Consider the following 19223-nt stretch of genomic DNA (forward strand, 5'->3'; position numbering starts at 1 on the left):
ATATACAGCACCCTGCCTTTGGGCTCCACAGGCCAACCTTAGTGGTGACATACGTATCTTAAAAAGGGGACATTTGGGCTTTGCCAATACTTTAAAAGGCTAAGTCGATTTGGCAGTTTTAAACTGCCCTTCTAGTTTGTACAGGCAGAATGGGAACCGTGTTCTACCTTGTCGTACTCATGGTGGCTTAACTAGTGCTGCAGTCCAGGAGAGAGAAACATACAGGCCTGAGGTACCACAGTACTATATACTAAAGTCTTAAAAGATGAGCTATGCCAATTGGGGAGAAGCCAATTAAATATTCACCATTCTAACAGTCACAGTATATTCACTGAATCTTGTATAGAAGGGTGCAAGGCATTGCCGAGCCATTACACCTGTGCCTAGAGGTCCAAATGGGGCAAAAAGTGGTGGTAAACCTGCAAGAAGCCTTCTCCCTTAAACTTCACTTTAATGTTTTGACCATAATACATAGTTCGTGAGAAACGGGCCCGAAAAGTTTGTAAACACTGAATTGGGGGTTATTTGGGGGCAAGGAGATTGATGAAAAGAAACTGCAAGGACTAATACATCTGCACTCAATGAAAGCAAAGAAACATGTTGGGTCGTAAACTGGCTTCTTGAATTCAGGGATTAGGCAATACTCACACCGCCAGTGGGAATAAAAGAAACAAACCAGGTAAGAAAATTACCATACCATCTGAATGCCCAGCTGCTCTAAACATTGTAAGAAGTTACAACTCTGCACACTCTTGACAGAATAAACTGACAGATGAAAGTAAGGTTGCTAGAATAGACATTCAGAAAAGCAACAAAGCGCAAAAACTTGTACAATTTGGAAAGCAAGTAATGGAGAGGTTCACAACCAGCATACTCAGAGCAGCATGCATGCAGATACCAAAAAATGCTAAGAAAAGGAAAAGTGAACACTGTGGGATTCATAGAAACAAGCAACATGAGAGGTATGAGAGTTCCTGAGGGCAAACAACACATACATTTGTCAACACTATACTGGATGTCAGCTACTTACTCGTTCTGGTCTTGTCTTGCGACCTGGGGGCTTCAAAATGTCATCCACATTTTTTGTCTCTGGTTTCCTTTCGACACGAGGAGCTGGAGGTGGCGGTGGTGCAACGGGTGGTTGAGCAGCTACTCTCTCTTCAGGGAAACCTCTTCGATCTCCTACAATGACGCCATTTGAGTTTAACTAAATGAGGTTAAATGACAGACTTCCTTTGAGAGTACCAACCTTCTAAATGTTTACAAAGATAGATGTTTAGAAAAATGTTTAGAAAGATAGAAAAACCTATGCAATCATGAAACATTCTGGTCCGTCCGATGTTTTTCCATCAATTAAGTTTGCACTTCGAGTTCAAGGTAGATGCGGGACAGCTTACCCAACGTGACCTCCCACTCCTCCTCAGGACGGCTAGTGCCCATTGAGCCCAAATCATTACCACAACCTTTTATAAGGCCTATTCTTGAGTTCCTAAGTAAGTCGGAGTTTACCAAGCCATAACCTTGTGTAGACAAGATAGTGTACCACTGGTCTTCCATGGCCATGATAATATTAACTGCAGACCTAGATGAGATGGAGACTGACTGTCAGGGATGTCTGTCTACCATTATTTCTATGAAATAATTAATGCCTTGGGTGCCACAGTATCTGGACACCAGGAGACGGAGGGGCTAAAAGCTCAAAACAGTATTACCGTGAGCAGCACTAAGAATTTCAAGGTCCAGTCAGTGCTTTGTTCATAAACATGAAAGGACTAATTTAGAAAAAAAGAAAAAAAGGTACTGGAACGCTTAAAATATCACAAAAAGAAAACTAAAAGCTTTTTAACATTCTGGGCCAGAAGCACAACTCAGAATCTTTCTAGCTTCCTCACACTAGGAAGCAGTTGACATTGAGCTCTATGGTCAATGTTATTGTAGGAAAGTGTATTATTAATAGGTGTTCACTTTCAGCTAGGAATAATACCAAATCACTAATAGGGCCAAGTCCAGACTCAAATTAATCCTTGCTCAACCATGTGTAGCTTAGCAAATAAGCAGTCACGCTTAACTCAGTAGACATGCAGGTGTAAAGCATTTAAGTAGCACCAAAACAGTAAATAGGTAAGAGACAATGCAAGAAAAACCCCACACCAATTTATAAGAATAGAGCATACTTTTATCTTTAATAATATGACACCAAAACGACAAAATAGCCAAAGTAAGAAACCAGAGATATGATTTCTTTTTTAAAGTTTAAATTAAAAAATCGAATTCTAGTGCCAAAAATAATAAAGCGCCACTCCAGGCTATCTGGTCGGACTGGACTGGGACAAAGTCAGAGTTTTGGGCTGACAGCAGCATTTGAGAGCAGGTCGGATAGGTTGAGCACTAGAACCCGGCTATATGTTTATCTTCAGACTTACACTTTCTTGGAGCTTTTCTCTTGGTGTTGAGTACTTCGGTTCCTTGGATCTGGAGTTCGATTCGACGGCGGCAGCCTCCGGTAGAGCAATGCAGCACTACATGCCACGAACAGATGTACACTAGGTAAGTTACATTTTCCATTCAATGGCATGTGTAGCTGCAGATACACATACTGTGCATAGACTGAAAAGCAGTCCCCTACTAGAATAAGCGGCAGCTAGCCAGTAGGAGTTGGAGTAGTTTGAAATAGTGTTTTAGGCACTGCTTGACCAACATTTGCTTGTTGGCTAGACAACACGTCCACACAATAGTGTTTTGTAAATGTGTGCGGTGTTGACCATGTGGCTGCTTTGCATACGTCTGCCATTGGTATATTTCCTAAGAATGCCATTGAAGCTCCTTTCTTTCAAGTAGAATGTGCTTTAGGAGTTACTAATAGTTGTCTTTTAGCTTTAAGATAACAAGTTTGAATACACTACTATCCATCTGGCTAATCCTTGTTTGGAAATGGGATTACCTTTAGGAGGCTGTTGAAAAGCCACAAAAGGATTTTTAGATGTTCTAAAATCTTTTGTTCTGTCTATATAATACAAAATAGCTCTTATGAGATCGAGAGTATAGAGAGCTCTTTCAGCAACTGAATTTGGCTGTGGAAAGAAGACTGGCAATTCCACTGACTGACTGATGTGAAATGGTGAGACCACTGTGGGTAGGAATTTTGGAATTGTCCTAAGTACTATTATGCGTTTGTGAAATCGGGAGAAGGGCTCTTCTAAAGTGAATGCTTAAATTTCACTTGCTCTCCTTAAGGAAGTAATTGCTAATAGGAAAGCAACTTCCCATGAGAGAAACTGAAGTGCGCAAGAATGCATGGGTTCAAATAGTGGACCCATAAGCCTTGTCATCACAATGTTAAGATTCCAGGCTGAGGCCGGTGGAGCTCTAGGTGGAATAACGATTAAGGCCTTCCATAAAAGCTTTTATGACAGGAATTCTAAACAGAGAGATATGCTGTCTGTTTTGAAGGTAGGCTAATAATGCTGTTAAATGAATCATGATAGATGAATATGCAAGATTTGCTTTTTTGTAAGTAAAGCAAATAGCATACAATGTCCTGTACGGATGCCGTAAGTGGATCAATGTTTTTGGGTTGATAGTAATACAAAAACCGTTTCCATTTAGATGCACAACTCTGCCTAGTTGTAGGTTTATGTGCTTCCCTCAGAATGTCCATACATTCTGATGGAAGCTGTAGATATCCCAACTCTATGGCCTCAAGAACCAAATCGCCAGGTTGAGCATAGTGGGACTGGGATGTCTGATTTGAACTTTGTTTTGAGGTCAAGAGGTCTGGTCTGTTTGGGAACCTGTGATGTGGTACTACAGATAGATCTAATAGTGTTGTGTACCACTGTTGACGTGCACATGTGAAAGCTACGAGTATCATAGTGAGGGAAGTGTGCCAGATCTTGTTGACCAGTAACAGAATTAGAGGGCGAAAAGCGTAAGCAAATAGCCCTGACCAATTGATCCATAGAGCATTGCCCTTGGTTCGAGGGTGTGGGTACCTGGATGCAAAGTTTAGGCATTTTGCGTTTTCACTTTTTGTAAAAAGGTCTATGTTTGGTGTCCCCCACATGTGTAAGTAATTTGGATTACTTGTGTGTAAATCTCCCATTTGTGTATATTTTTGCTGTGTCCTGCTTAAGAGGTCCTCTAGTTGGTTGTGTATCCCTGGGATGTACTCTGCTAGTAGGTGAATGCGATTGTGAATTGCCCACTTCCAAATTGTTTGTGCTAGAAGGGACAATTATGATGAGTGCCGAACCGCCCCCCCCCCCCCCCCCCCCCCCTGTTTTTGCAGCTAATACATTGTTGTCAGGTTGTCTGTTCTTAAGGCTGTTTTGTGTGTGATCTGTGGTTGGAATGCTTTGATTGCTAAGAACACTGCCAGCAATTCCAAGTGGTTTATGTGGTAAGTCTGCTGGATTGAGTCCCATTTTCCCTGTATTGTAAGATTGTCGAGATGGTCTCCCCAATCTGTCATTGATGAATCTGTGGCGATTATGGTCTGTGGCACAGGGTCTTCAAATGGCCACCCCTTTGATAAGTTGGTGTGAGTCCACCACTGCAGAGAGTTGTATGTCTGGCGGTCCAACAACACTAGATCGTGAAGTTGACCCTGTGCCTGAGACCATTGTTGTGAGAGACACTGTTGCAGGGGTCTCATGGTTAGACATGCACTGGGTACTATTGATATGCAGGATGCCATAATTCCCAAGAGATTCATGATAAATCTTACTGTGTAAGCTTGATAGTATTTGAGTTGTGATAGGAGACTGGAATGCTTGAATTCTTTGTGGGTTTAGATAAGCTAATGCTGATTCAGTGTTCAGAATTGCTCCCAGATATGCTTGTATTTGGGCTGGCTGAAGGTGAGACTTCTGATACTTGATTGTAAACCCTACACTGTATAAGGTATTGATCATGTATTGTGTGTGTTCACAAATTTAAGTGGGACTGACTTATTACCCAGTCGTCTAGATAGGGAAAAACGTGTATGCACTGTCTTCTGAGATATGCTGCAACCACTGCTAGGCATTTGGTAAATACACTTGGTGCTGTTGATACTCCAAAGTGTAGCACTTTGAACTGGTAGTGCTTGCCTGCTATTATAAACCTCAGGTACTTGCGAGGTGCTGGATGTATAGGAATATGGAAGTAAGCATATTTTAGATCTAATGCTGTCATGTACTCTTGTTTTTGTAACAAAGGAATGACATCCTGAAGAGTGACCATGTGGAAATGCTCTGAGGGAAAATATTGAAGGAGAGGTCTGAGATCGAGGATTGGTCTGAGAGTGCCATCCTTTTTTGGTATGATGAAGTATGTTATGTTATAATGGTTTATATAGCGCCTAACTGCCCAACGGCCTCATAGCGCTTATACTGCCATAGCGGTGACATACTGTTTATGTTTATACAAGAGATTTAAATTTTAAATAGCCAAGTCTTCAGTTCCTTCCTAAACGACATCTCTTGAGGGTTTGCTCTCATCTCGAGAGGGAGATTATTCCAAAGCAAAGCGCCTTGGTATGCTAGCGATCTTCCTTCCCATCTGGCTTTCCTCGTTGTTGGAATTATGGCCAGATTAGCTGAGGAGGATCCGAGCGGCCTGGCTGGAATGTAAACCTGTGCCAGTGTTTTCAGCATTTCAGGTCCCTTATCAAATATGGATCTATGAAAGTGGCACAGGGTCTTAAACTGAATCCTTTCCGCTACCGGGAGCCAGTGTAGGGAAACAATTCCTGGCCGTATCGAATGTTGTTTAGGAATATTTAGTAGCAGACGAGCCGCTGCATTTTGTACCCTTTGTAATCTTTGAATTACATATTTCGGAGAGCCTATAAACAAGGCATTGCCATAGTCAATCCGAGAGCCTATCAGTGCCTGGACAACCATTCTTCTGGCTGAGAATGGTAAAATGAAAATGTCACTTACCCAGTGTACATCTGTTCGTGGCATTAGTCGCTGCAGATTCACATGTTGAGCACAGTCCGCTGCCTGGTGTTGGGCTCGGAGTATTACAAGTTGTTTTTCTTCGAAGAAGTCTTTTTTGGTCACGGGACCGAAGGACTCCTCCCTCTTCGGCTCCATTGCGCATGGGCGTCGACTCCATCTTAGATTGTTTTCCCCGCAGAGGGTGAGGCTGGAGTTGTTGGCTATAAATAGTGCCCATGCAATGGAGTGAATACGTATGTACATAAAAAGTTTATAATAATTATTTACAAATGTACAAATGTTTAAGATTTAAGATTTACTTCTAAACGGCTACAGGCTTCCCGGGGAGGCGGGAGGGCACATGTGAATCTGCAGCGACTAATGCCACGAACAGATGTACACTGGGTAAGTGACATTTTCAGTTCGATGGCATATGTTGCTGCAGATACACATGTTGAGCATAGACTATAAAGCAGTTACCTCCCCTAAAAGCGGTGGTTTAGCCTGTAGGAGTTGAAGTAGTTTGGAATAATGTTCTTAGTACAGCTTGGCCCACTGTAGCTTGTTGTGCATTTAGTACATCTACACAGTAGTGTTTAGTAAATGTATGAGGCGTAGACCAGGTTGCAGTCTTACATATTTCGCTCATAGGAATGTTTCCTAGAAAGGCCATTGTAGCACCTTTCTTTCTGGTTGAGTGTGCCTTTGGTGTAATAGGCAATTCTCTTTTGGCTTTAAGATAGCATGTTTGAATACATCTGACTATCCATCTAGCAATGCCTTGTTTAGAGATTGGATTTCCTATGTGTGGTTTTTGAAAAGCTATGAACAGTTGTTTTGTTTTCCTGATTAACTTTGTTCTGTCAATGTAGTACATTAGTGCTCTTTTGATGTCTAATGTATGTAGTGCCCTTTCAGCCACGGAATCTGGCTGTGGGAAGAACACTGGTAATTCTACTGTTTGATTTAAATGGAATGGTGAGATTACTTTTGGTAGAAATTTTGGATTTGTTCTTAGAACTATTTTATTTTTGTGTATTTGAATAAATGGTTCTTGTATGGTAAATGCCTGTATTTCACTTACTCTTCTGAGGGATGAGATTGCAATGAGAAATGCGACTTTCCACGTTAAATATTGCATTTCACAGGAATGCATGGGTTCAAAAGGTGGACCCATGAGTCTTGTTAAGACGATGTTAAGGTTCCATGAAGGAACTGGTGGTGTTCTTGGTGGTATAATTCTTTTTAGCCCTTCCATGAATGCTTTAATAACTGGTATTCTAAATAGAGACGATGAATGAGTAGTTTGTAGGTAAGCAGATATTGCTGCGAGGTGTATTTTTATAGATGAAAAAGCGAGGGTTGCTTTTTGCAAATGTAGTAAGTATCCCACTATGTCCTTTGTAGAGGCATGCAATGGTTGGATTTGATTGGTATGGCAGTAGAAAACAAATCTTTTCCACTTAGATGCATAGCAGTGTCTAGTGGAAGCTTTTCTAGCTTGTTTTATGACCTCCATACATTCTTGTGTGAGGTCTAAGTGTCCGAATTCTAGGATTTCAGGAGCCAAATTGCTCGATTCAATGATGCTGGGTTTGGATGCCTGATCTGTTGTTTGTGTTGTGTTAACAGATCTGGTCTGTTGGGTAGTTTGACATGCGGTACTAGTGAAAGGTCTAGTAGAGTTGTATACCAAGGTTGTCTTGCCCATGTGGGTGCTATCAGTATGAGTTTGAGTTGGTTTTGACTCAATTTGTTTACTAGATATGGAAGGAGAGGGAGAGGGGGAAAAGCGTATGCAAATATCCCTGACCAACTCATCCATAGAGCATTGCCTTGTGATTCGCGGTGTGGGTACCTGGATGCGAAGTTTTGGCATTTTGCGTTTTCTTTTGTTGCGAACAAATCTATCTGGGGTGTTCCCCAAATTTGAAAGTAATTGTTCAGAACTTGGGGGTGAATTTCCCATTCGTGGACTTGTTGGTGATCTCGCGAAAGGTTGTCTGCTAGTTGGTTTTGGATCCCTGGAATAAATTGTGCTATTAGGCGAATGTGGTTGTGAATCGCCCACTGCCATATTTTTTGTGTTAGGAGACACAATTGTGTTGAGTGTGTTCCTCCTTGTTTGTTTAAATAATACATTTTTGTCATGTTGTCTGTTTTGACAAGAATGTATTTGTGTGTTATTATTGGTTGAAAGGCTTTTAACGCTAGAAATACTGCTAACAGTTCTAGGTAATTTATATGAAATTTTGTTTGGTGTACGTCCCATTGTCCTTGAATGCTGTGGTGATTGAGGTGTGCACCCCACCCTGTCATGGAAGCATCTGTTGTTATAACGTATTGAGGCACTGGGTCCTGAAATGTCCGCCCTTTGTTTAAATTGTTGCTGTTCCACCATAGAAGCGAGAGGTATGTTTGGCGGTCTACCAACACCAGATCTAGAAGTTGACCCTGTGCTTGTGACCATTGTGATGCTAGGCACTGTTGTAAGGGTCGCATGTGTAGTCTTGCGTTTGGGACAATGGCTATGCATGATGACATCATGCCTAGAAGTTTTAGCACAAATTTTGCTTGTATCTTTTGGTTTGGAAACATAGCACTTATTACCTTGTGGAATGCTTGAACTCTTTGTGGACTTGGAGTGGCAATTCCTTTTGATGTGTTGATGGTTGCCCCTAGATATTGTTGTGTCTGACACGGTTTGAGGTGTGACTTTGTATAGTTGATGGAGAAACCCAGTTTGTGAAGGGTTTGTATGACATATGTGGTGTTGTTTGTGCACTTTCTTACTGTGTTGGTCTTGATTAGCCAATCGTCTAGGTAAGGAAACACATGTATTTGTTGTCTCCTGATATGTGCTGCTACTACTGCTAGACATTTTGTGAATACTCTTGGTGCAGTTGTTATTCCGAATGGCAACACCTTGAACTGGTAATGTATTCCTTTGAATACGAACCTTAGGTACTTTCTGTGAGAAGGATGTATCGGTATATGAAAGTACGCATCTTTTAGGTCTAATGTGGTCATGTAATCTTGCTGTTTGAGCAGTGGAATGATGTCTTGTAGTGTGACCATGTGAAAGTGGTCCGATATGATGTAGGTATTTAGTGTCCTGAGATCTAATATTGGTCTTAATGTTTTGTCTTTTTTTGGAATTAGAAAGTACAGGGAGTAAACTCCTGTGTTTTTTTGTTGTACTGGTACTAATTCTATTGCATCCTTTTGCAGTAGTGCTTGAACTTCTAGTCCTAGAAGTTCTAAATGTTGTAGTGACATTTTGCGTGTTTTTGGAGGGATGTTTGGTGGGAATTTGTGGAATTCTATGCAATAGCCATGTTGGATTATTGCTAGTACCCAATTGGCTGTTGTAATCTGCTGCCAAGATTGGTAGAATTGGCTTAGTCTTCCCCCCACTGGTGTTGAGTGAAGGGGTTGTGTGACTTGAAAGTCACTGTTTAGGTGGAGGTGTTTTTGGAGTTTGGAATTTTCCCCTACTCCTTGGGAATTGACCCCCTCTATATCCCCTGAAACCTCCCCTTTGTAATGAACCCTGATAGGGTGTGGTTCTTGTTTGTTGGCTGGTGGTGTCTGTGGGTTGGCCACGAAACCCCCCTCTAAATGGAGTTTTTCTAAAAGAGCCTCTGCTCTGCGGGGAGTAGAGTGCGCCCATGGCTTTGGCCGTGTCTGTGTCCTTTTTAAGTTTTTCAATGGCTGTGTCCACTTCAAGGCCAAAAAGTTGTTTTTCGTTGAAGGGCATATTAAGGACAGCCTGCTGGATTTCAGGTTTGAACCCTGAAGTGCGGAGCCATGCGTGTCTCCTTATGGTGACTGCAGTGTTGACTGTTCTTGCTGCAGTATCGGCTGCGTCCATTGAAGAGCGGATTTGATTGTTCGAGATCGTTTGTCCCTCCAACTATTTGCTGCGCCCTTTTTTGGTATTCCTGGGGAAGATGGTCTATGAGAAGTTGCATCTCATCCCAGTGTGCGCGGTCATATCGGGCTAGCAGCGCTTGAGAATTTGCGATGCGCCATTGGGTGGCTGCCTGTGATGCGACTCTTTTCCCTGCCGCATCAAATTTTCGTCTTTCTTTGTCCGGAGGTGGGGCGTCGCCAGATGTATGGGAATTTGCTCTTTTGCGAGCTGCCCCTACTACTACGGAGTCAGGTGGTAACTGCGAAGTAATAAACACTGGGTCTGTGGGTGGTGGTTTATATTTCTTATCCACCCTTGGGGTGATGGCTCTTGATTTTACGGGCTCTTCAAAAATGTGTTTTGCGTGCCGTAACATCCCTGGTAGCATTGGGAGACATTGATATTGGCTATGTGTAGCCGAGAGGGTGTTAAATAAAAAATCATCCTCTATAGGATCGGAATGCAGTTGGACATTGTGGAATTCTGCTGCCCTAGCCACCAGTTGCGAGTATGAGGTACTGTCCTCTGGCGGTGACGGCTTTGTGGGGTATGAATCAGGATCGTTGTCCGGCACTGGGGTGTCGTATAAGTCCCAGGCGTCTTGATCCTGATTATCTTGACTTATAGTAGTTTGCGCTGGTGAGTGCATTTGTGGCGGAGTTTGTGCCGGCGATGCCTGTTGTGGTGGAGAGGGCGGAGGCGTGACTTTTTTAACCACTTTGGCTTGTGGTTGTGCTTCATCCTTGAGAAATCCGATCCTTCTTTTTCTCATTATTGGGGGAAGGGTTGATATCTTCCCTGTGTCTTGTTGGATGTACACTCTCTTTTGTGTGTAGTCTGATTCTACACTTTGGAGCTCTTGTCCAAATCTGTGCATCTGGCCACTTATTCCTTGTTCCTCTGTGTAGGAAGGAGGTGTGGAACTTTTCGGCGCCGAGAGAGAATCTTTTTTCGGCTTCGGTACCGACTGAATTTTTGTGGCTTTCGGCAGTGTGTCTCAGTGCCGATGTTTTTCGGTGCCGGCATCTTGTTTTTCATTCAACAGAGCTTTATTCGATCAATGATCATCAAAGCAATACATAATCTATTTACCATAACGAATATAAAAATTAAAATATAAATATAAATATGAATATTAAAAGCATTTCATATCCACTATAAAAACACAATTGTAACATCGACAACAGAAAAATAAAATATTCGCTAACCCTTTGGGATATAAAAGCTCCTAATGCGCTATGCCATGAGTAAATATTTGCTAACTGAAGCTATTAGCATTTTGGTAGAAAAGCTTTTTAAAATCCTTAAAGCTAGTGCACAGTTCCTAATTCCCATTTCTAGACAAGGGGCTCGAATCCATTTGTTCCTAGGAGCCCTATATGCGGGACAAAAAAACAAAGTGCTCCACTGATTCAGAATTAGAGCCACAAGCAGGGCAAAGGTCATTTGACGCATTTGTGTCCCACCTGCACACCACGGTCTTCAGTGGTAAGGTCCCGAAACGAAATCTGGCAAATAGGCTTTTGCCTAACATATCGGGTATAATGTCTAAATAGGACTCAAGCTGTGGATACCATTTGATGTCTATAAATAAGTTGGTTAGATGGCCGCCTGAATTATGGGTAATAGCAACATTCCTTATGTAGGACCAATATACATGTTTCAGTGTTTTAAGATGGACTTTTGCAAGTTTGTTTGGGTGCTCCCAGTAATCCTCTAATCCCAATATCCTGAACCAGGTAGATACATGCTTGACCCATGGAATAGAAGTTGCATTAGAAGATGTTAACAAGTCTAAAAGTGCGACTTTATATGTATCTAATTCAGGGACGGTCCATAGCCTGACCCAATATGTCAAGGGTCTTAAGTTTATCAGGTCAGCGATCCTTTTAAAACCCAAGTCCAGGAAAAGAGGTGTCAGTGGGGTACTGGGGGGACATGCACAGAGGGCCCTTGAAAATGTGTTCTCCCCAAGTGTTAGTTTGCTGGTATTAGTGAAGCCCCATACTTCTGCGCCGTACACAGCAGCTCCCTGCGCCTTAGCTACATATATCTTAATAGCAGGGGAAACAGATTTTGTGGAGGTACTCCTGAAAAAGCGCAAGATGGAAGCTGCACTATGCATGAGAAGGCCAGTGCTTTTGTTAATCTGTTCTTCCCAGCGTAAATTATCGGTCATCCTTACACCTAGGTAATCGAAGAAACTAACCTTGTCAAGGGAAACTCCATCGAGAAAGATGGAACATTTCTTCCTTTTCACGGAGCGCAACACCATTAACTTGGTTTTCTTTGTGTTTAACTCCAAGCCAAATTCCTGGCAAAAAGCACTAAATCTATCAAGGAGGGTTTGCAGACCCATGGGAGTCTTTGAGATTAAAAGCGAATCATCAGCAAAGAGGAGTATGGGTGTTTTATGGGTCCCTAGAATGGGAGCGTCACTCTGGCAGTTCATCATATGTTGCACTACCTCGTTAATAAATAAAGAGAACAAGAGTGGTGCCAGCACACATCCCTGTCTTACACCCCCCTGTGTATAGGAATTTTGTCCGTGAGTTCACCTTGTTCACCCCATCTTGTTTTTGCTTCTCGGAGCCGCTATCTCGGCTCCGAGGTTGCTCCATGGCGGTCCCTCGACCGGAGTCGGGTGTCTTCGCTATGGGCGTGCCCTTTTTCGGCGCCTTCGACAGGTCGCCGGTTTTATGGGTCGAGCCATGGCCTGTTGGCAGTGGCGTCCCCTGGGCTTTTGTTTTTTCGATGGTCTTTATTTTCGACGTCTTACTCACTGTTTGTTGTTGTTGTTGTTCGACGTCGGAGTCTCCGGATTCTGAGTCCAGAACCGAGAATGTTTCCTCTTCGTCGTCGAAACGTTGTTTTGTCGGCGTGGACGCCATTTGTAGACGCCTGGCTCTTCGGTCCTGGAGTGTTTTTCTGGACCGGAAGGCTCGACAGGCCTCACAGGTATCCTCCTTGTGCTCGGGGGACAAGCACAAGTTACAGACCAGGTGCTGATCTGTAAAAGGATACTTACTGTGACATTTTGGGCAGAAACGGAAACGGGGTCCGTTCCATCGGCTTCGGCGTCACACGCGGTCGGGCCGACCAGGCCCCGATGGGGGATCGAAGCTACCCCAAAGTCTTCCGATGATCGGTGTCGATGTACCTAACTATCCAGATACCGAACGGAACAATACCGACGCTTTCTTCCGAGATTCTGACTAACTTTCCGAACCGAAACACGGAGCGAAAAGGAATACGTCCGAACCCGACAGCGGAAAAAAACAATCTAAGATGGAGTCGACGCCCATGCGCAATGGAGCCGAAGAGGGAGGAGTCCTTCGGTCCCGTGACCAAAAAAAGACTTCTTCGAAGAAAAACAACTTGTAATACTCCGAGCCCAACACCAGGCAGCGGACTGTGCTCAACATGTGTATCTGCAGCAACATATGCCATCGAACTAGTTAAAACCTTCCTCAGGGTCCTTAGCAGAGCAAAAGCAGTTCCTGCTATTCTATTCGCATGTTGGGCCATTGAGAGAAGAGGGTCCAGCCATACCCCTTAGCTTTTAATGAGACATTTAGGAGGTCGGAGGGTAGGCACCCCTCTCAGTAGGCTGGAATTGAATGGGGGCATTTTATTTCCAAAAAACATGACTTCTGTTTTGTCATCGTTGAGCTTTAATTTACTTTCAGACATCCAGGTTGCAACTGCTTTCATGCAAGGACCTAGTGCTGAGCCCAAATCTGGGCGGGCATTGGAAAAGGAGACTATCAGTTGCGTATCATCTGCATATGATACCAGATTTAGTCCGAATGGCTCTACTATACCTGCTAGTGGCCGCATATAGATGTTGAAAAGTAATGGACTTAGAGCCGAACCCCGAGGAACACCACAGCTACTGAAGGTGCTCCTAGAGATATACTCTCTCTCGAGTACCTGAAATGACCTCCCATATAAAAATGAGCAAATCCAGTCTAACGCGGTTCCGGCAATTCCACAGCCTCGCAATCTGTCTATGAGGATTTTTAGGTCAACTATATCGAAAGCCGCACTTAGGTCAAGGAGGATAATCGCGGTTTCCACACCTTTATCCATCCTCTTCCTTGCTTCTTCTGTGATGGCAATCAGAGCGGTTTCTGTGCCATGTTTAGGTCTAAAACCCATCTGGGTAGGGAGTATAAGTTTATTTTCGTCCAGAAGCGTGGATAACTGAGAGAGTACGTGTTTCTCCGCAAGTTTGGCAATTAGAGGCAGTAATGAGATTGGTCTATAGTTGCTCAGAATCTTAGGATCTAGATTAGTTTTCTTCAAGAGCGGCTTGACAATGGCCTGTTTCCAGAGGTCAGGTACAGTGCCATCACTTAGTGAGGTGTTAATAAGTTTCGTTATTATCGGCCCTAATGCTGAAATTCCCAAGGATAAGATCTGGGGGGGGCAGGGTCTAATGGGGAGCCCGATTTCGTTGAGCTCAGTAAGTTGATAACTCTATCCAAACTGATAGGTGTAAAGTTTGTGAGAAGAGTTACCTCCCGACCTCTTTGTTCATCCTCTCCTAATCTTTACTAGGGGGGTTAGGGAAGGCTACATAAATATTCTGAATTTTATTTAGAAAGAAACTAGCCAGATCTTCTACATGTTGTTGTGGGGAGTCCCTAATTTCTACTTCCTCCCTTGGATGAATAAGATCTTTTAGGGCATTAAAGATCTCCTTGGGTGAATTAGCTGCTGCTTCGATTTTTCCTGAGTAATAAGTCGCCTGAGTTTTTTTAATTTCTAAATGATATTCTCGAATCAGATTTTTATAGTCCCTTTTCATGGATTCATCTTGGGTGCATCTCCATCGCCTCTCTTGCTTCCTACACTCTCTTTTCTTCTCTAATAGGCATGCATTGTACCATGGAGCCGACTTCTTTCGATGGGTGCTTTTGGACGAGGAGAGAGGTAGTCTCCTCTAGGCTGTCCTCTATCCATTTATTAACAGAGTGCGAAAAATCTGTTATGTTATTTATATTTATACTTCCTGGTCTATTTTTCTCCAAAGCGGAGATGAAATCTGTGGATTTTAATCTGTGCCATTTCCTTCTGCGGGGGGTGCCCCCAAGTGGGTGATCTTGTAGTAAGTGAAATGTAATTCTAGTTCTAGAAGGAAGTGATCCGACCATGCTAGAGGGCAAGATGATAGAAATTTTATACTTGGGTCATTAGAGAAAACCAGATCAAGTGTATGACCCTTAACATGAGTAGGTCCTTGAATAAGTTGTATTAAGTCACATGCATTCATGTCTGCTATCAGCATCTTAGTGGAAGCATTATCTGTATTCTCAGCATGTAGATTAAAGTCACCCAGCACTAAAAAGTTTGATTTAGTGTATATTAGTTGTGAAATGTTTTCTGCCAGTGACATTATGAAATCTCCCATAGGACCAGGTGGACGGTAAATCAAAACACCAGAAAGGGTGTAATGAGGGTTCACATTGATGGAGAAAGACATACTCTTGCAGTCTAATTAGGGTGGAAGCGGTATTGATCTTACACGTGTCTCTGAAGATGACTGCAATGCCTCCCCCTCTACTAGGTCTGTCCACTCTGCTGATCTTATAGCCTGTGGGAAGGGCCATAGCGACATCTGGAGCAGAGCTTTCATCCAGCCAGGTTTCTGTTAGAAACAAGGCCAGGGGTTTAATTTGTTCAATTAAAAGATGAATATCCATTATATGAGCTCCTAATGAGCGACAATTAACTAGGAAAATGGATAGTTTATCAGAATTCTCCGCTTGTAGATAATCTGTGTGCGTTTTGAGTGACCATGTACACCTGGGGCATCTAAATTTGCCCCTATGTGGGTCTAGGCTTTTACTACACAGTGCATGAGATTTATTGTTAAGGAGGAGTAATTCATCTTTGGAGTAAGTGATAACTACCTTTTCTGTTAGGACTCGGGCATAATTTCTTGGCTCTTGGCTCGTTCTGGCGCGGACGGGCTTGCCTTTGGCACGCCTTCAGCGCGCCCGCTGCGTGCGTCCGCTGCGCGCCGCGATCATAGTGTGACGAAATAGCTCTCTAACAGTCAAAGCTAGAGTGCTAACCCCCAAAATGGTGGCGGTTTTTCCACCTTGTATCGAGAGTGGGATGTGCTATTTCCTGGTTTTCCCCGTGACCTATTACTTATATGCCTAGGTCGCCGTAAAAATATGCTCAGTGTTCACAAATATCTCTTTGCCAAACGAATTCTACGCAGACATTTAAAAACGAGTTTTCTTTATATTAAAATCGAGCGTCTAGCTCCTTCAGGTGCAAAGTGCAATAAGGATTCAATTTCAATTCATCAGATTCAATATTTCACAATTTACATTAACATTAACATTAAAATTCAATTAAACAGTATCTCGCCGTTTTAGCCAAGCGTGGGAGAGGCACAGGGAACCTCTGCCTACCTTCCGCTGCGCGCCGCGATCATAGTGTGACGAAATAGCTCTCTAACAGTCAAAGCTAGAGTGCTAACCCCCAAAATGGTGGCGGTTTTTCCACCTTGTATCGAGAGTGGGATGTGCTATTTCCTGGTTTTCCCCGTGACCTATTACTTATATGCCTAGGTCGCCGTAAAAATATGCTCAGTGTTCACAAATATCTCTTTGCCAAACGAATTCTACGCAGACATTTAAAAACGAGTTTTCTTTATATTAAAATCGAGCGTCTAGCTCCTTCAGGTGCAAAGTGCAATAAGGATTCAATTTCAATTCATCAGATTCAATATTTCACAATTTACATTAACATTAACATTAAAATTCAATTAAACAGTATCTCGCCGTTTTAGCCAAGCGTGGGAGAGGCACAGGGAACCTCTGCCTACCTTCCGCTGCGCGCCGCGATCATAGTGACTAAATAGCTCTCTAGCAGTCAAAGCTAGAGTGCTAACCCCCAAAATGGCGGCGGTTTTTCTGCCTTGTATCGAGAGTGGGATGTGCTATTTCCTGGTTTTCCCCGTGACCTATTACTTATATGCCTAGGTCGCCGTAAAAATATGCTCATTGTTCACAAATATCTCTTTGCCAAACTAATTCTACGCAGACATTTAAAAACGAGTTTTCTTTATATTAAAATCGAGCGTCTAGCTCCTTCAGGTGCAAAGTGCAAAGTGCAATAAGGATTCAATTTCAATTCATCAGATTCAATATTTCACAATTTACATTAACATTAAAATTCAATTAAACAGTATCTCGCCGTTTTAGCCAAGCGTGGGAGAGGCACAGTGAACCTGTGGGTATAGAGAATATACCAAAAACAACAAGTGATGGACGGAATGCTGAACATTGTCAAACACTCACCCCCAGTCATAGATCTGGGTTTAATCCATCGTTCTTTTGCTCACCATGCCACCCCAGTTTGGACCCAGCCATATGCAAATCAGTCTTGACCCTGTTCCTCATGGGAACAGTCCAGACCGAACTGCCAAGCCAGGTCCTCACTGGACCGGAAACAAGCATCCTGGGACCGGTTTCGGGGTTTCACCCCTCATCAGCCAGGCTAGCTTGAATCCAGTGGCATGGGAAGCACGGGACCCACGTCTGGGCATACCCTTCCCACTTAGGGCGACATAGCAAAAACAACAAGTGATGGACGGAATGCTGAACATTGTCAAACACTCACCCCCAGTCAAAGATCTGGGTTTAATCCATCGTTCTTTTGGTCACCATGCCACCCCAGTTTGGACCCAGCCATATGCAAATCAGTCTTGACCCTGTTCCTCATGGGAACAGTCCAGACCGAACTGCCAAGCCAGGTCCTCACTGGACCGGAAACAAGCATCCTGGGACCGGTTTCGGGGTTTCACCCCTCATCAGCCAGGCTAGCTTGAATCCAGTGGCATGGGAAGCACGGGACCCACGTCTGGGCATACCCTTCCCACTTAGGGCGACATAGCAAAAACAACAAGTGATGGACGGAATGCTGAACATTGTCAAACACTCACCCCCAGTCAGCTTTGTCGCCCTAAGTGGGAAGGGTATGCCCAGACGTGGGTCCCGTGCTTCCCATGCCACTGGATTCAAGCTAGCCTGGCTGATGAGGGGTGAAACCCCGAAACCGGTCCCAGGATGCTTGTTTCCGGTCCAGTGAGGACCTGGCTTGGCAGTTCGGTCTGGACTGTTCCCATGAGGAATAGGGTCAAGACTGATTTGCATATGGCTGGGTCCAAACTGGGGTGGCATGGTGAGCAAAAGAACGATGGATTAAACCCAGATCTATGACTGGGGGTGAGTGTTTGACAATGTTCAGCATTCCGTCCATCACTTGTTGTTTTTGCTTTGTCGCCCTAAGTGGGAAGGGTATGCCCAGACGTGGGTCCCGTGCTTCCCATGCCACTGGGTTCAAGCTAGCCTGGCTGATGAGGGGTGAAACCCCGAAACCGGTCCCAGGATGCTTGTTTCCGGTCCAGTGAGGACCTGGCTTGGCAGTTCGGTCTGGACTGTTCCCATGAGGAATAGGGTCAAGACTGATTTGCATATGGCTGGGTCCAAACTGGGGTGGCATGGTGAGCAAAAGAACGATGGATTAAACCCAGATCTATGACTGGGGGTGAGTGTTTGACAATGTTCAGCATTCCGTCCATCACTTGTTGTTTTTGCTTTGTCGCCCTAAGTGGGAAGGGTATGCCCAGACGTGGGTCCCGTGCTTCCCATGCCACTGGATTCAAGCTAGCCTGGCTGATGAGGGGTGAAACCCCGAAACCGGTCCCAGGATGCTTGTTTCCGGTCCAGTGAGGACCTGGCTTGGCAGTTCGGTCTGGACTGTTCCCATGAGGAATAGGGTCAAGACTGATTTGCATATGGCTGGGTCCAAACTGGGGTGGCATGGTGAACAAAAGAACGATGGATTAAACCCAGATCTATGACTGGGGGTGAGTGTTTGACAATGTTCAGCATTCCGTCCATCACTTGTTTTTGCTTTGTCGCCCTAAGTGGGAAGGGTATGCCCAGACGTGGGTCCCGTGCTTCCCATGCCACTGGATTCAAGCTAGCCTGGCTGATGAGGGGTGAAACCCCGAAACCGGTCCCAGGATGCTTGTTTCCGGTCCAGTGAGGACCTGGCTTGGCAGTTCGGTCTGGACTGTTCCCATGAGGAATAGGGTCAAGACTGATTTGCATATGGCTGGGTCCAAACTGGGGTGGCATGGTGAGTGTAGGAAGTTGGCTCTGTATGTGCTATTTCAGAGTAAGGAATAGAATGCACAGAGTCCAAGGGTTCCCCTTAGAGGTAAAATAGTGGTAAAAAGAGATAATACTAATGCTCTATTTCGTGGTAGTGTGGTCGAGCAGTAGGCTTATCCAAGGAGTAGTGTTAAGCATTTGTTGTACATAGACAATAAATGAGGTACACACACTCAGACA

At 43.9% G+C, this 19223-nt stretch overlaps 1 protein-coding gene across 3 annotated transcripts in view; it reads right to left on the reverse strand.

The window, feature by feature from the left end:
* YLPM1 (YLP motif containing 1) overlaps positions 1-19223 on the reverse strand; it is an 865271-nt gene that overhangs the window by 427285 nt on the left and 418763 nt on the right. For all 3 annotated transcript variants that reach the window (XM_069208481.1, XM_069208482.1, XM_069208480.1), the window contains one exon: positions 1031-1182. In XM_069208481.1, the coding sequence (XP_069064582.1) occupies positions 1031-1182 (152 nt within the window). The remainder of the gene's footprint in view (positions 1-1030; positions 1183-19223) is intronic.

The sequence above is a fragment of the Pleurodeles waltl genome, chromosome 9, assembly GCF_031143425.1.
Source record: "Pleurodeles waltl isolate 20211129_DDA chromosome 9, aPleWal1.hap1.20221129, whole genome shotgun sequence".
NCBI classification, from domain to species: domain Eukaryota; kingdom Metazoa; phylum Chordata; class Amphibia; order Caudata; family Salamandridae; genus Pleurodeles; species Pleurodeles waltl.